General features: G+C 41.8%; 1 protein-coding gene and 1 long non-coding RNA gene across 4 annotated transcripts; one reads left to right on the top strand and one right to left on the bottom strand.

Annotated features, from left to right (window-relative positions):
• The first annotated feature begins 1,671 nt into the window (after positions 1-1,671).
• TRIM69 (tripartite motif containing 69) lies at positions 1,672-16,074 on the top strand. The gene is made up of 6 exons (XM_038420468.2): positions 1,672-2,193; positions 6,711-6,806; positions 8,670-8,903; positions 9,873-9,895; positions 11,731-11,855; positions 13,675-16,074. Exons 1-6 carry the CDS (start codon positions 1,687-1,689, stop codon positions 14,214-14,216), a joined length of 1,527 nt encoding a protein of 508 aa, XP_038276396.1. The 5' UTR covers positions 1,672-1,686; the 3' UTR covers positions 14,217-16,074.
• Positions 8,081-16,198, bottom strand: LOC119862930. Of its 3 annotated transcripts, none has more exons than XR_005295434.2 (4): positions 16,066-16,198; positions 13,446-13,613; positions 9,211-11,819; positions 8,081-8,729 (listed from the first exon to the last, which is right to left on the bottom strand). It is a non-coding gene; the product is annotated as an uncharacterized LOC119862930 (long non-coding RNA). The 3 variants fall into 3 exon arrangements; XR_005295433.2 differs by having other exon boundaries at positions 9,850-11,819; XR_005295435.2 differs by having other exon boundaries at positions 9,850-9,935.

The raw sequence follows: 16,198 nt of genomic DNA, 5'->3' as shown, positions 1-16,198 counted from the left end.
CAGTGCTACCCTAGTTCGAATAGCTGTGACTCACATTTTGAGTACTGAAGATCCAGGATTCAGTCTCCATCGCTGACCAGTGTGGAGTGGGAGGAGTCATTACCATATCAGAGATTATTGGTTAGGGCAATTGAGCTACAAAACCAAGGGTTGCTGGTTTAAGACTGCAGAAAGATAATTTAGATTGGCTTTGCTTTTAATTGATTACCTCACTGTGAAGAAGCAGTGAAAAATACATCTATGGACCTACATTTCCAAACGTGACTTTTGCATGCCTAGTTGGTATGTGATGGTGTCTGGGGTATATCTGGAAACTGGGGCTTCTTGGGTCTATGTGTGGAAGGTAGCTGTGTAGGGATGTCAAGGACATACTTAGGGATAGTTGTTTCTGTTGCATATTTCTCTGGTATATGTAGGAGATATGAGGTGTGTGTGTTTGGGGCATATTTTAGGGCTAGGGAATATATGGGGGTTCTGGAGTGTAGCTGGGACATGCATTTGTATGCAGTAATACATCTGATGAGCAAGGTTTTGTCGATGTTGGGGCTAGATCTGTGAGGTCGGGGGTTGGAGAATGGTTGTGTGTACGCGGTGATTTAGGGCAGGACTGTGTGTGCTTGTATAGGTTGTGTTACTTTGTATGGGTAGTTCCTCGCAGGGTGCGCATCTCTGGGTTGAATGTTGTCTGCAACCGACCTGCGAAGTCTCAGGTGTTTAGTGGGAGACCAGGGAGTGAGCCTGAGGGCTCACTCTCAGGTAAATTTGATTACTCCCTAAGTAGCTGCAAGGCTGGCCCAGTGTCAGGATGTACGCTATGCTGATGCACCAACGTGGGCGGTTAACACTGTGCGTGTGGGTGGGTGTGGCCTTTGTCAAAGAGTCTCTCCCAAAGGCCCCTCTCAACAGGAGAGTTTTGCTGCAGCTCCTCCTCATGCCTGGGTTACCCTTGCAGAGATCTGTGCCCTAGGCTAGGAAGGGGCATCTCATTCCAGTCATTTCCAAAGGCCAATGGCATTTTGGGATGTATAAGTAGGGGCATAGCGAGCAGATCGAGGGACGTGATCGTTCCCCTCTATTCGACACTGGTGAGGCCTCATCTGGAGTACTGTGTCCAGTTTTGGGCCCCACACTACAGGAAGGATGTGGATAAATTGGAAAGAGTACAACGAAGGGCAACGAAAATGATTAGGGGTCTAGAGCACATGACTTATGAGGAGAGGCTGAGGGAGCTGGGATTGTTTAGTCTGCAGAAGAGAAGAATGAGGGGGGATTTGATAGCTGCTTTCAACTACCTGAAAGGGGGTTTCAAAGAGGATGGCTCTAGACTGTTCTCAATGGTAGCAGATGACAGAACGAGGAGTAATGGTCTCAAGTTGCAATGGGGGAGGTTTAGATTGGATATTAGGAAAAACTTTTTCACTAAGAGGGTGGTGAAACACTGGAATGCGTTACCTAGGGAGGTGGTAGAATCTCCTTCCTTAGAGGTTTTTAAGGTCAGGCTTGACAAAGCCCTGGCTGGGATGATTTAACTGGGACTTGGTCCTGCTTTGAGCAGGGGGTTGGACTAGATGACCTTCTGGGGTCCCTTCCAACCCTGATATTCTATGATTCTATGATTCTATGATTTCCTTTCTGACAGGATGGTCTTTGCTTGGTAGTGGATCTAAGACATTTCTCTCCAGCACAATGTCATCTTCCTCCAGCACAAACATCTCCTCTTCATCATGCACTTCCGTAAGTGACAATGAAAGCAAAATAAACCTCTTACTCAGCACCAGCTCCTCCGACCTGCCCTCAGGGCCACAAGCTGAAGATTTCACCAAGGAGTTGACCTGCCCTCTGTGCATGGAATGGTTTAAGGAGCCGGTGATTTTGCCTTGTGGCCACAACTTCTGCAGACCCTGTATTGAGGAAATCTGGGGCAGGGCGGAGGTCTGCCTGTGCTCAGAGTGCCAAGCACAGTCCCTGGACAGACAGTACATAGGGAACATAGTGCTGGGAAAACTAGTGGAAAAGATCAAGGGCTTTCACGTAGGGAAATGCCAGCAGAAGTGCAGCAAACATGGCGAGCCTCTCAAGCTCTTCTGGAAGATGGATGGGAAACTGGCCTGCTTTCTCTGCAGAGATGCCCAGAAGCCTGAAGATCAAAGCTCTCAATTCCTACTCCTTCCAGACGCTGTGCAGCTCTATGGGGTAAGGCTCAATCAAAGGCAGGTGTGAAACATTCTCTGCTACTTTAGCACATTTTACAGAGAGACCTTTCCACTGAAGAGGATGTGGAACATTCAATATATTACAGTGTTGCCAACTCCCACAATGTTATTGAAAGTCTTGCCATATTAGATATTATTCTTAAAGTTTTGGCTCCTGGAATTCTGTGATCATGTGAGACTCTCAGCTTTCATTTCAAAGTGGGACAGGATCCTAGCCTTCATGGTTGTGAAGAAACACTTGAAAACATGACCCAAGTGAACCCCAAAGGCTCCAAAAACCAGAATGTGAATAAAAAGAACCCTACACTTTTTTTTTAAATAATTATTTTTAAGCCACTCTCTTGATTTTAGGGATCTGAGTCATGATTTTTGCATGCTAAGCTCTGTCCATGCTGCAATTAAAACATGAATATTCATGCAATCTGTCACTAGCTAGAGGATTTTATCTTCATCACCAGGGCTTGAAGTGCTCACAACTCTGGAGGTGGGGTGAAGGTTTAAGCCTCGTAGGTTATAGGGCAGCTAGAAATTCTGAGGGACAAAAGTGAGACCCAAGGGCTGCATTTACATTAGTAAATTTCATAGCTGGAATTCACTGCCAGTGGTAGCAAAAGTGGAAGCTGTGGAGGATGCAGGTATTTTTACCAGCATATCATCCAGCTGTACTAAGTGATAAAATTGCTTGAGCCCTGTGTATACTCTAATTTCCAGCAATCGCACTGTCCCAGTGCTGAAGAATGACTATGAAATGTGTCAGTTATGAAGTGGAGTTAACATTCCACTGTGATGAACACTACTGCTCCTGGGGAAATTCTGCCTCCTCTTTCCATAGCAGTGGCCCAGAACCAGCATAGTTTGTCTGTGCAGGGGACAGATCAGGATTTGGAGAGCCGATACAGGATAGGAATATCCTTGCACACTACCAGACCTAGTTTCAAGTAGGGAGGCCCCTGGACCCCATTGTAGCAAGAATTTGGAAGCAGGGTGATCTACTTACCAAAAGCTAATAACTGGGTGCTGCTCAGCCTTTTAAGTTGATTAGCTGATATTCTCAAAGGTTCTGAACCCACATTGTATACTGAAGGAAATGTGACTCAGTATCAGTTTTATTAATGGGATTAAAGCTATTAACTAACCAAAAATAAATTGAGAAAACATCTAAGCTACTATTGGTACTTTGAAACTAAATTAAAATGGTGCATTACAACACTCAAATCAAAATCAAATCCACGTTAGTCTCAATATTAGATTGGAATTAAATAGTCAAATGAATGCTAAAAATAATCAATCCTTATCAATTCTAGAGAAGATTCTAAGAAGGTGGTTCTCTGTTTTGTTTTCAATCCCAACTAAAGAATTGCACCTAAACCAATCAAATCAAGGATTTAAAGCTCATCAAGAGCTTAATATGGAAGCCAATTACAGAGCTGCCTTCTTAGAATTCCTTGTTTATGTGATGGCTAACAAGGTCCTCTTCTTTTATAATACAGACTTTAACACAATGCTTTTGTACACATCCCAGTGATTTTATGATCCCATATTTAGAGCTGTTTAAACCTGGGGAACTTTTCTTTCTGGTGCCTTCATTGTGTGAACTTTCTGAGGGTGCTCAGACACACACGCATGGTCATAACCACACTTGCCCACACTAAAATTAAAAAATATTAAGCAGCTGGGATGTCTTCCAGCTAATAAAAGTTCAAAAAGGAAAAATAAGATAACAGGGGCTCATGAACTCTCAATTCTTGCAGTCTGGACTCTTGTAGAGTAAGAGCTGGACCTGCAGGCAAAGAGCCAGATGTTGATGTTTTGCTGATGCAATGCTACACGCTAAAGAGCCTTATTTGGGTGCTGATCAAAGGCTGTTTGTTGATGTCATGGTTTCATGTCCCCACGATGGCCAGTCTTGGAGATTCTGGAAGGTCAGCCTTGCCTCAAGTGGCTTGTTGACCCAAAGGCAAAGCTTCTCGGCCTTATCCTTGATCTTATAGTTTGAAAATTTTGCTTGCTCAGTCTTGCAAGGCCTCCCTCCAAGCTCTTTGGACAAATCAAATTCTGGGCCAACTTTGAAGCCATGCAACTTGCTCCAATGAGGTTCCAATTGGGTAATTTCTTAGCAAATGTCCACCTGGAAAAGTCCCACCTAAATTAGTAATTGAAAAAAAAAAATGCAGTGTTTTGCATACCACAGAGACTGACAGCTGTGACCCCTCAAAATTAGCAAAAATCTGTATTTGTGAGACCACTTTGGGGAAGCTGGCCTGCTCGTAACCTGGCGGAAAGGCCTTGAGATGATATTGTGTCACCAGTTTACAAGAAAGTTCAAAATCAAAATCATATAAAATAACGGATTGAAAAAAGAACCCTAGCAACAACCAATCACTCAACATTCACCCAGCAGCAAAGTTAAAGATAAGTTCTTCAAACCTATGTCCAGTTTCATCACCTGCAGTTCTTTTAGAACTGATGAATGTACAGTAATTTTTTCTATTTTAGCACTGGGCTATAAGGCAAGCAGCTTATCTTTTGGCATCTTCATCTTGGTAGAGGGAAGTTACTTTAAAGCCTGTCAAGACAAAAGCCATTTAAAACAAACTGAATTTGTATAGGGTCTGTACTCTCAAGGTATTCCTTTCACACCTTCATGTAGTGGGAGCTCAGGTGCTGCTGATGCTAGTCTAGCCCTAAGGTTGGAGTGTCAGACAGCAAGTGGCTCCATTGAATGACCTTGGGGTTTCAGTAAGTCCCCAGCACAGAGCAGGCACTCAGGCTGTATACTGATGGTAGGATTTGGGCCTTTGGCAGTTCACCGTTATCCAGTGTAACTGCAGACTCTAAAAAACAATACTGCAACTGATTACATGAGGCCCATTCAAAAGGGATCTTCCCAACCATAAGGGCTAAAACTTTCATTTAAAAAAATCCTGAAAGCTAAGATTCTGCAGATCCTAATGGGTAACATCTAGTCACGAGGGCAAGTTTTTTATTCACCATTCATCACATCCCGATTTAGCTTTCAGTAATCTTTTTCACCACGTTTTGATTTGTTCAGATATTTGCACTGGAAGAGACAATTGCTTCTCAGATTTGTCCAGCAGGGAGGTCATGAAAGCTCAGTGTGTGATGTCATGATATTTTCCATGACAACAGACTATGACACCACAAACCCACAGTAATGACTGTTGCAGAATTCATCGTCAGGAGGAGATAGTGCGAGAGGGATGAAAAGCTTCTCTATAGACATATTTGCATTCAAAGCAAAGGGATCTGAGACAGATATTGGCTGAAGGACTGGATTTGTGTTTAATTATTCAAGCTTGCCCAGCCAAAAGTCTCTCTCTTTAAATTCTGTTTAGGACTCTAGTGAACTATTGTGCAGTGATTAAGACACTAATGGAAGTTGCTGGTATCTCCCCAGTGTATTGAGCTCTTCTGAAAGGGGAGTAGGAATCTCCTCTGCTTCCTAACTTTTGTATGGCCTCAGAAGTGGAGGGCTTGTGCTCTCTGGGATGGGGGAGAGGTGGAGCCCTAGGTGGGTCTCACTGATCTCAGAAGGCAGAGTGCCTGCCGGCCTGTTCCTGGAGTAGTTCAGGGAGACATTCACAGTGGGCATGGAGTAAATAGCATGTATGATGCCCTTAAAGGGGGAAGGGGAATGCTGCACTGATCCACAAGGACAGTAACCTGGGTTTGGCAGACAGTAACCTGGGTTTGGAGGGCTGCAGCAGCCATCAAAGAAACAACATTTTAAAAGAGAAGTACCAAATATGATCAGCAATAGGCTATATATTCATGGGCTAGTGTCTGCCATTCTCTCTCCCCCACAAGGGTTCCACTGCCCAGCAGAATTCCTACCTGCAGGGAGGCTGTGGAGTGAGGTCACCTAACCCAGTGGCTCTTAACCTTTCCAGACTACTGCACCCCTTTCAGGAGTCTGATTTGTCTTGCATATCCTCAGCTTACACCTGACTTAAAAATTACTTGCTTACAAAATCAGACAAAAATGCAAAAGTGTCACAGCACACTCTTACTTTTTCATTTTTATCATATAATTATAAAATAAAACAATTGGAATATAAATATTGTACTTACATTTCAGTGTTCATACATAAAGCAGTATAAACAAGCCATTGTCTGTATGAAATTTTAGTTTGTACTGACTTTGCTAGTGCTTTTTATTTAGCCTGCTTTAAAATTAGGCAAATATTTAGATGAGTTGATGTACCCTGTGGAAGACCTTTGCATACCCCCAGGGGTACATGTACCCCTGGTTGAGAACCATTGACCTATTTCCTGCCATCTTCCATAGATTACAGAGAATAATCTAAGTGCCTCTGGTACCCCTAATCTCAACTGAACTCCTAATATAACAAGTGAAAAACTGCAGGAGAAGAATTAGGGCTCATTAGGTCCATCTCCCAGACATCCATTTAGCTTCAGCTAGTATAAATAACTACACATGTTACAGCATAATGCCTGTGTTTGTCATACCAACAGGAAAAGCTGATCTCTACCAGAACTCAGCTAGAGGCCACCCTGCAGGAATTAAAGACTCTGAAGAATGCCCAGCAAGAGAAGATCTCTTGTCACAAAGTGAGTAGCATTCATTCAAAAAGACCTGATTTTAATGCACTTCCGGTGGCATTCTTGATGAGAACAGCACTCAGGGGTTTCTTATTAGAACAAAGAGTCTAGCGTGAGTAGTCCGTTTACTACTAAGAACAAAATGATGTGCGGTCAATATGCGGATGTACATATTAAGCATCTTAATACACATTGAAATGTGCCTGCATTAAAAAAATCCTTTGCTGCATAGGCATTCAAAAAAGCACTTGGAGAGAACTTAATTGGCTTTGCCCACTAAGTCCCTCAACAGCCCATCTTCCAGAATCCAATATGCATGTTCAGCTGTTTTGGGCATCATAGAAATGTAAGACTGGAAGGGAACTCAAGAGGTCATTTCATCCATCCGCTGCACAGAAATCCCAAAGGTCTGGATAAGTCTGATTAACATCTGAATGTTGGGGCCTTACCTGAACCAAACCTGTGTGTGTTTGAGGTTTCCCCATCACTGCTGAAGGTCTCACACCTGACAATGCACCCAAGACGTTCTATTACCTACAAAAGCTGCACACCATCTTAATTTCTTAGTAATGGAGCTAAATGGGAGTAGAGTTTGGATCATTAGCTTCCTGAACGTGCGGAGTAAAGAAACTGCTCCATCAGGTATAACCAGGAGACAGTTATAACTATCTACCATTCTTCCCAGATCTGCTCATTTCTAGAGCTCTGTAAAGTGTACGCTATCGGTTCTAGAGCTGGGTGGGAAATGTTTTTCCTATCCCACAAATATTTTCAAGACTTCAGAAACGTTCCCATTCCAGAGCAGGATGAAACCAAGACTTCTCACAGTGTAATACTGGGGGTCAGGGCATTGCCTAAGATGTGGGAGACCTAGCTTCTTGTCCCTGCTATAAATCAAGCAGAGCAGGGATTGAACCCAGGTCTTCGATATCCTAGCAAGTGTCCTAATCACCAGGCTGTTGGCTAGCCTTGGGTACAGATTCTCTCTCTCTCTCTCTCTCTCGCTTTGCCCAGAAATTCCCTCCTAGGCCTCAGAAAGCTTCCCAACAAAATTTTCACCAAAACTGACCCTTTTCCATAGAAAGTTTCAGTTTTGATGAACATACATTTTCTGGCAAAAAAAACATTTCATCAAAAAATTCCTGACCGGCTCTAATGGGTTCAAAAAGGTTTGTGGAATATTTCTTTGATTATGATTCGCGGTTCAAATTAACTCAAAGTGAACTCAGTCAGATTCACTGAGTTTCATCAGGTCTCACCGGAAAAAAAACAGTTGCTCCTGAAACAACCTTACATTTATTGCAATATTAATGAGTTTCAAGACAGCAGCACAATCAGAAAGCACCTGTTGAAGATGGGCCAGACTTTCATAACATGAGGTTTGCTCAGTGCTGCCTGTTTTGCATCCTCTTTTGCTTCTTGAGGATAATGCTTTGACCACTAGTAACATTTGTGTTTTACATTAACAGGGTAGATAATGTATGCGCTGTCCCAATGGGGTACCTCTAGGGAAAAAAAATCTTTGACAATAGTGCACTGGGCATGCATACACTTAAAGTGGAATGGACATATGCAACACATCTCGAAGAACAAAAGTTATAGAACATGTTAATAACTGTTTTGTTTTTGTCCTGGCTAGAGTTCAATAGCAGACTTGACAGACCAAGGGTCTGTCCTTGTAAAGCAGATTCTACAATCCTCTAAAAAGGTATAAATGGTTCACAGGATACACTGGCAATTATAAAATATGAAACAAGTGATTTGTCACTTGTGCTTTATGAGCTGGTAGCAATTAGTTATCTGAGTAAATGTTTTTATTTGAAGCTGCTGAGTACAAATATTTCCCATTAACAAACTGTGTGTTTTTTCCAGGAGAACAAGTTTCATCTTCAGCACCACATCTCCTTAGAGTTTCTGAAGCTCCACCAGTTCCTGCATGGAAGGGAGAAAAGATTAATGAATGAGCTGCAAGAGGAGGGGAAAATCTTCCTCCAAGAAATGGAGGCGAATCTAAACAAGCTCCAGGAAAAGTGGCAACGAGCCAAGGAGACAGTGTTACGCATTCAGTCCCGGCTCTACCAGCACAGTTCTATCGACTTCCTTACAGTGAGAAATCTGGACTTAAACACTAACACAGAGTGAAGTGTAGACTGACCGAGTAATAATTTGGGGACCATGAAGTTCCTTCCGCAGAGCACATGGGAGGGAGAACTGGAGAAGGGTGATCCAAGTCACCATCATTGGTTTTTAACTCTTGATATTTCTAACCCCAGTTGATTCCTAATGAGATGCTTTAAAATATTTATTTAGAAACATTTGTCAGCTAATGCCTGGATTTTATTATGAAGGGAATGTGCATGAAAATAGGCTAATTGTTTTTGTTAAGAGTTCTGCTCTCCTGCTTACTCCTCACCTGAAATCCTGATCCTCTGTGATAATCCTGATACCAAGACCTGCACTGGGACAGCCAATGTATTGTGATTTTGGTTGGGGAATAAGTAATAGGAGCAGATGAAATCTCAGGAAGAAAGGATTCTGATTGACTTGTCCTGTGTAATAAAAGCTGAGAAATTCAAAGGAGCTAAAGTGTGCCCAACTCCTATGGACTTTCCTTGGGATTTGGGTGCCAAACTCCCTTTGGCCCCTTTGACAATCCCAGCCAAAGACCACAGGAAAGGAAATAGAAAAAGTAGAATATATTCATGGAACTGTTTCTAAGCAGGACGTTTCCCATAATTCCCTCTAAGGGACTGGTTGCATCTCCAATATCAAAACCAGAACAAGCTGCGAACTACCAAATATCCTGAGAAGCATGTTTGCTGAAATCACCCGTCAGACCCTGGCTAGGAGGGAGAAATGGAACATGCTCTGGAGGAAGGATAGAGACAGTTTCAGAGGAAGAGACTATGGCCGGTCAGGGTCATCTTCTTTGAGAGTTCAAAGAAAACTGTCAATTTCCTTTCCACTACAACATATAGCTGGCTGCTGGGGTTCTAAATACTATTAACATGTGCCATACAGAATTACACAGTTAATAAATAGCTCTTCTTACCTTTCTCTTTTTTCCTTTGACAGGGCATAAAAACCTTCATGGAACAGTAAGTACAAGTTTATAGGATTCTTCAGTCTCTGTTAGAGCTGGGCAAATAGTTCATAACAAATCATTTAGTTGACAAATTTTGCTTCTTTCTGTTTGCAAAACCATTTATGAACAAATTCATGAAATTCTCAAATTTAGCTGTTCATAATTATTCACAAATTTCTTCAGCAAAATGATTGCTGGTCTGCAGATTGTTTGCAAACAGCACCATGTGAATATTCAGAACATGGAATTTGTGTGGGGTTGGTGCCATACATAAATCACGTGTTGTTATTCTCATTCCCAGGTTGGATAATTTATGCTATCAATCAACAAAAGAGTGTAAATTCTGAATTGCATGATTGGGTGTGAAATTCCACTTTCTATTGCTGTTAATTTCACCACCTGAAATTCAGTTTTGGTGAATATTCAGGTTTCAGATTTGCTTATCCTGAGTATTTGTGCCTGTCACGATGTCTGATATGGGTCACAGCTGAGAGAGTCAGTCTCAGGTTAGACTGTCAAAGAACGGGGTAGACACTCCCTCACTGGCAGTATAACCTATAATTAGATTTAACCAAATCAGCAACAAATGTGTGCTTCTGGATCACTATACTAACTTACTATGGAGCCACAAACAGTCCCCTTAGATACTCCAACTTATACCATCACCCAGATGAACTGGATGTCTGTGATGAAAGGTTATTAAAACCCAAAATCACCATCTTTAGGTTCTTACAGCCACCTTAAAGAGACTGTCACTTACCCCCAGGTCAATGGATGCTCAAGAGCTGCAAAGACAATGCATCCGATGAAGTGAGCTGTAGCTCACGAAAGCTTATGCTCTAATAAATTTGTTAGTCTCTAAGGTGCCACAAGTACTCCTTTTCTTTTTGCGAATACAGACTAACACGGCTGCTACTCTGAAAGACAATGCTGTCAGTCAATTTCTTGGTAAACTAACTAAAGATTTATTAGCTAAGAAAAATAAATGAGTTATTTAGAAGCTAAAGCAGGTGAAATGTATTACAGGTGAATTAGAGTTTATAAGTCCAAAACGATAACAGGGATGTTCAATCTGCTAGTTTTCTATAAGTCTCTCTGGGTGCCCAAATAGTTTTTGGGGACCTCCATCTTTTTGTTCAAAATTTCCTGTGTCAGAATTCACCAGTCCAGAGATAGGACCCTAGCCACCTCTTTCCTACCCTTTCTTCTCCCTTTTTATATCTTGACCCTTTTTGCTGGAAAAAATCTTTGCTGTGTCATGGGGTCAGGCAGTTCAGTTGTGTCTGTGCTTTGCCATCAGTCCTTCATATGAATTGCAAATTTTTGCTTGCACCTTCTGTGCAGGTGCCCATTTGAGGTGTCTTCAGGAATGACATGCAGAGGCTTTTGTTTACAGTTCCTTCGTTATTGCTGAAGAGCTAACCTGTGGGCATTTCTCAGACTCACAATCATGTTTGAGTTATAAACATAAAGCAAAATTTCATAACTTCACACACAGTGTCGATACACACAGTACAACAAGATAATAATACTCAGCAGATAATAACTTTTTCCAATGATACCTCACAAGGCATACTTTGTACAAGATTTATCACAATTTTGTAAAAGTGGTGACCATATTAGTTTAGACACAGTGGTCTAATTAATCACAGTGCCATTACAGCTTGTTTGCTAGAATGTTCACAGAAAGGGGAATCAAAAGGACTTTAATCCAGTCAAAGAGACTTTCTTTAACATTTTACCAAAGACGCGGCAGTGTTTTTTTGCAGCATTAGTGCATCTGTAGCCTCTATTTACCAGACACTGTAAACACAATCTAACAGGCAGCATGCTTTGTGTCCTGCACAGCTTGGAGCAAAAAGCAAACACCTTATCTCCGGGTGCACTTGTCTGTCGTGAACTAAGCCTGGGACAGTTCAAGGGTCCAATTCAGTACACTGCATGGAAGGAAATGAAATCCATCCTCAGACCAGGTAATGAGATATTGCTTCATTATTTACTACAGCCCATTTGACCCATTCCTACTTTTTTTCAGTCCTGCTTTTAATTTTTCCATTTGTGTTGCTGTTCCATCCTGATTTTCAAAATGATAAATGAGCTATTACATGCAGTTTCTCCCTTAGTTTCTAGTCTGTTTCAATCTGTAATTCACATGCAACAACATGTTGATATGCCTGGAGTCCCACCACTAGAAGGAAAGGTTTAAATCTTTAAAAAAAAAATCTTTTACATTTAATTTTTGAAAATTATTAAAATATTTCTAGTACTGTTAGATTTTGTAAAACTCAGAGGCGTGCTGGGAAGATATATTCATTCACATATGTGATCAAATACTATGATGAGAGCACCACAGAAATGCCCAGGAGAGAATTAATAGTTTTGGGATTTGGATGGTGTGCAATAAATAAGGCTTGAGGCCACTCCCTGAATGAGGAGAATGAAAAACAAAAATGAAATAACTATTCATTCATTCTGAAGTCCTGTGGAAGAAATAGCACATGATCATGTAATTAAAGACAATATCATGATGCATACACACAAGGGAGCCAAATTAAGATTGAACAGAAACCTTAATTCTGATATTTTCTAACATTTGAGTGGTTGGTTTTACAACCTTAACTTTTAACATTTTTTGAAGGGCGGGGGTATTTGTTATATCTTCTGTACAAAAAAAGCACCATGAAGCAATGTTAAGGTTGCAAAGTCATAGTAAATTCAGGAAATGGCAAACCTTAACTCCACCCTCCTTTGTCTATGCTTTATGATTTTATTACACGGCCGTATCTTGTGTCTCAAGTAATGCAATATAATATCATGCAAGTTTGCTATGAAATTATAATTGTACATTTGTGACATCCTTTTGTCACAGATGCCATAGCACGAGACACACAATCACGCTATTTCTCAGATGATACAATATACCCACACACACTTTTCTAAACTTTTGTTACATATGTGTAGCATATTGTAATATTTGTTACTTCTAGTAGCATAGATGCATTAACTCTATTTTACAGCTTTAACAGATGATCTGGCATATGTTTTCTGAGAGGCTCTGTAGATGGGACACAGCTCTTCCTGGATTCTAGTCCCAGTTGTGCTATCAATTTCTTTTATAACCTTGGGCCACCTCCCAGGTACTCAGTTAACCCATTTGTGGTGATGAATGTTTGGGAACCCTTGTTAGATATGGCTTGAGAAATGTAGTGCTAATCAGTGGAAGATGTAGGATTAAAATGGCTGGATTCCTTTCTCTCTAGGCTAAGAGGTATTTTGTGGAAGAGCAACCCTGTGATCTGATTAAAGAGTGAAAGCACTTAAAAGGACTAGCTGATGTGTTTCAGAGTAGCAGCCGTGTTAGTCTGTACAAGACAAGACTAAGATGCATCTGATGAAGTGAGCTGTAGCTCACGAAAGCTTATGCTCAAATAAATGGGTTAGTCTCTAAGGTGCCACAAGTACTCCTTTTCTTTTTGCGGATACAGACCAACATGGCTGCTACTCTGAAATCTCCCCCATATAGATTTTCCCCATAGTTTTTCCTTTGGTTTGATTGCACCTACCTTGCTGGGTCTTTTTGGAACGATTTGGTGACGAACTCTGCCATGTGTGGAGCTCTTCTTCCTCTGTCTGCTCTGATTCTCCATCTTGCTGATGAGAGGCCCCCAGGAAAGAGGAGAATTTCTCAGTTCTGGGACAGTTTTGGCAGCATTCCCAGGGCCCTGATTATTCTGTAGAAAGTACCATGTTAAAATGCTTTCTCTGATAACCATGTTTTCTTTTTCTACCAAGGTCTTTCCTTGGTGATCCTGGACCCGAAGACAGCGCATCCAAACCTCATTCTCTCTGAAGATCTGCGCAGCGTGAGACATGATGACACAAAGCAGATGCTCCCAGATACCCCAGAGAGATTTGATTCCAGTGTTGCTGTCCTGGGGTCTGAAGGATTCACTTCAGGAAAACATTATTGGGAAGTGGAGGTGGAGAACAAAACCAAATGGACGTTGGGGGTGGTCAAAGAGTCCATCAACCGGAAAGGGAACAACACATTATCACCCAGGGATGGATACTGGCTTATAAGGCTCAGGAACAGGAATAAGTTTAAAGCTTTGGATATACCTGCGAAAGGTCTGACCCTGAGTACTAGCCTGTCTAGGATTGGGGTGTATCTGGACTATGAGGGGGGACAGGTGTCTTTTTATGATGCCAATAAGATGTCCCATATCTATACTTTCATGGACACTTTCACAGAAAAGCTTTACCCGTACTTCTGTCCTTGCTTGAATGACTCCAGTGAGAACAGTGAGCCCCTGAAAATCTCCTTCAACATGTAGGAGCAGATTTGCTGACGCCTCCCCCTATGAATCAGGTTTCCCTAGACACCAGTAGGTCTGAAACAAGGCTCAGATTTAGTAACCTATGTTACTAAAAATGTGTTGAATATAGCATGGTGTGTCCCTTCCAACACACCCAGTATCACAAATGCTGTTTGTAGTACTTGCCTCTGACGGTTTCTTAGGGTTTTCCAGGTTTAGGGGCAGTAGTCTGGGGCGTGGGGAGGGTTTCTAGTAGTGGCTTGGTGGGAGGTTGGGACTTCTGCCATGAGTCCTGATTCAGTCTCACTATATTTTGTTGATGGAAAACGTTCCGGAGGCCTGGCAAATACTCCCCACTTGACCAGTTCCATTGGCTGGGACAGGAGCCATTGGGCTGGGATCCTGAAAGTGGGGAAGGTGAGTTGATCAAGTCCAGGCAGGACTGGGTAGGAAACCAGAAGGGAGCCAGATCCGAGAGAGCAACAGAGCCAGCTGCAGGAAAGGGTGGTATTTGGGCTGGGCTGTCTCCAGGGGGTTGCCTGAGGGCAATGGAGTTGGGGTATTGGGCGGAAGGAGCTGAGGATGAGTATACCTTTCTTCACTTGTTAAGGGTTAAGGAGATCCCCTTAGTCAAGGAAAGGCTCAACATTTCCCCTCTAAATAAAACAAGCTCAAATGGCTAAGGCTAGGAGAGAATGAGCATTGGGACTCCTTGCGTGTAAAAGCTGCTCTTTTAAATCAAATTTTATTCCATTCAGTCTCCTCTTGTCCCCTACAAACCAATATAGAACTCTGCATAGCAACCTATACAGATAGATTTGTTTTAAAATAATACAATTAGAAGGCAGCAGGAGCAGAACCTAATGCAAAGAACAGCAGTGAATTTCTGACAGGTGCACAGGCTATTGCTAAACACAAAAAGTAGCAAATGGAGACCAAGAACTGTACTGAAGTTTGAACATCTAAGAGGTCACCGAAGTCCACTGGCATGAGCCAGTTTTTTAAAGGAATTTAAAAGGGCATCTTTTTTCCATTGGAAACAATCTTAAGGGATGAGTGAGGAGCACAGAGGAAGTCAAGCCATGGCATGACTAAAATACAGGGCAATGAGAAAGATGTTATAGAAAAAAAAAACAAAACCCACAAGTTCACTTGAGACCTGACCCTATTCTCATTAAAATCCACAGCAAAACTCCCATAGAGCTCAGAGGGTGCAGATCATGGCCTAGGCAACTCAGAATTGTAGAGCCCTCTAAAGAAGTGTGGAAATATTGGAGAATATGTGAAAAGTGAAAATGTCTAGATTCTGGAAATCTATGAAGGAGCAGAAGTCCTTGTTCTAACTAGAGCCACCTGTCAACACATTACAATCTTGTAGTCATTAATATTCAAGAAGCCCCTACATATAGAGCAGTGCTTTAGGGTAGCAGTTTTATTAAATCTTAATGACAAAGAAATAATCCTCACGCCTAAAATTGCTAGAGGAAGTTAAAGTGGACCTCTAAAATTCTGCCATGAATACTTGGTTTGATACAAGGACACATCTTTAGGAATGGAAAATACTCAGGGCCTGATTGTTCTCTGATTTACAGCAGGCTTACACCAGTGTGAGAGAAGAATCCAGTCCTTAGTATCAGTGCTGGACACTACATGTATTATATTGTTTTTCAGATTTAAAAGTTGAAAACTTATATTACTGACAGGTTTTTTTCCCCCTGGTTAATTGTTGTTGCTCATTGAAGTCACAACAACGATGGGGATGCTGGTTTCCACAGACACATCCTTACACGCTACATCCTATTAGACTCTAGAATTTACATTCACTTTCTTCTTAATGTTAAAAACATTTAGCACTTATTGCAATCACCTGAAAGCTGTGTGCGAGTATTCCGAACTGAGCCTGGCCTGGCCGGACTTGTGAGTTTCCGCCAGGGGGTCATTCCTAAATAAACTTATAATTTACATGTTTCTGGTCGAGTTTATACACACAGGATCTTGCT

This window comes from Dermochelys coriacea, chromosome 10 (assembly GCF_009764565.3).
Source record: "Dermochelys coriacea isolate rDerCor1 chromosome 10, rDerCor1.pri.v4, whole genome shotgun sequence".
Taxonomy (NCBI): Eukaryota; Metazoa; Chordata; order Testudines; family Dermochelyidae; genus Dermochelys; species Dermochelys coriacea.
Note: the sequence above shows the minus strand (reverse complement) of the source record. Positions and strands in the feature narration are given on the sequence as shown.

What these genes read in the sequence shown, in the direction of transcription:
- TRIM69 (XM_038420468.2), top strand. Translation starts at nt 1,687, where the DNA reads ATGTCATCTTCCTCCAGCACAAACATCTCCTCTTCATCATGCACTTCC. An exon ending in ACGCTGTGCAGCTCTATGGG is followed by an intron (nt 2,194 to 6,710) that starts GTAAGGCTCAAT and finishes TCATACCAACAG; the next exon opens with GAAAAGCTGATCTCTACCAG. An exon ending in ATAAAAACCTTCATGGAACA is followed by an intron (nt 9,896 to 11,730) that starts GTAAGTACAAGT and finishes TGTCCTGCACAG; the next exon opens with CTTGGAGCAAAAAGCAAACA.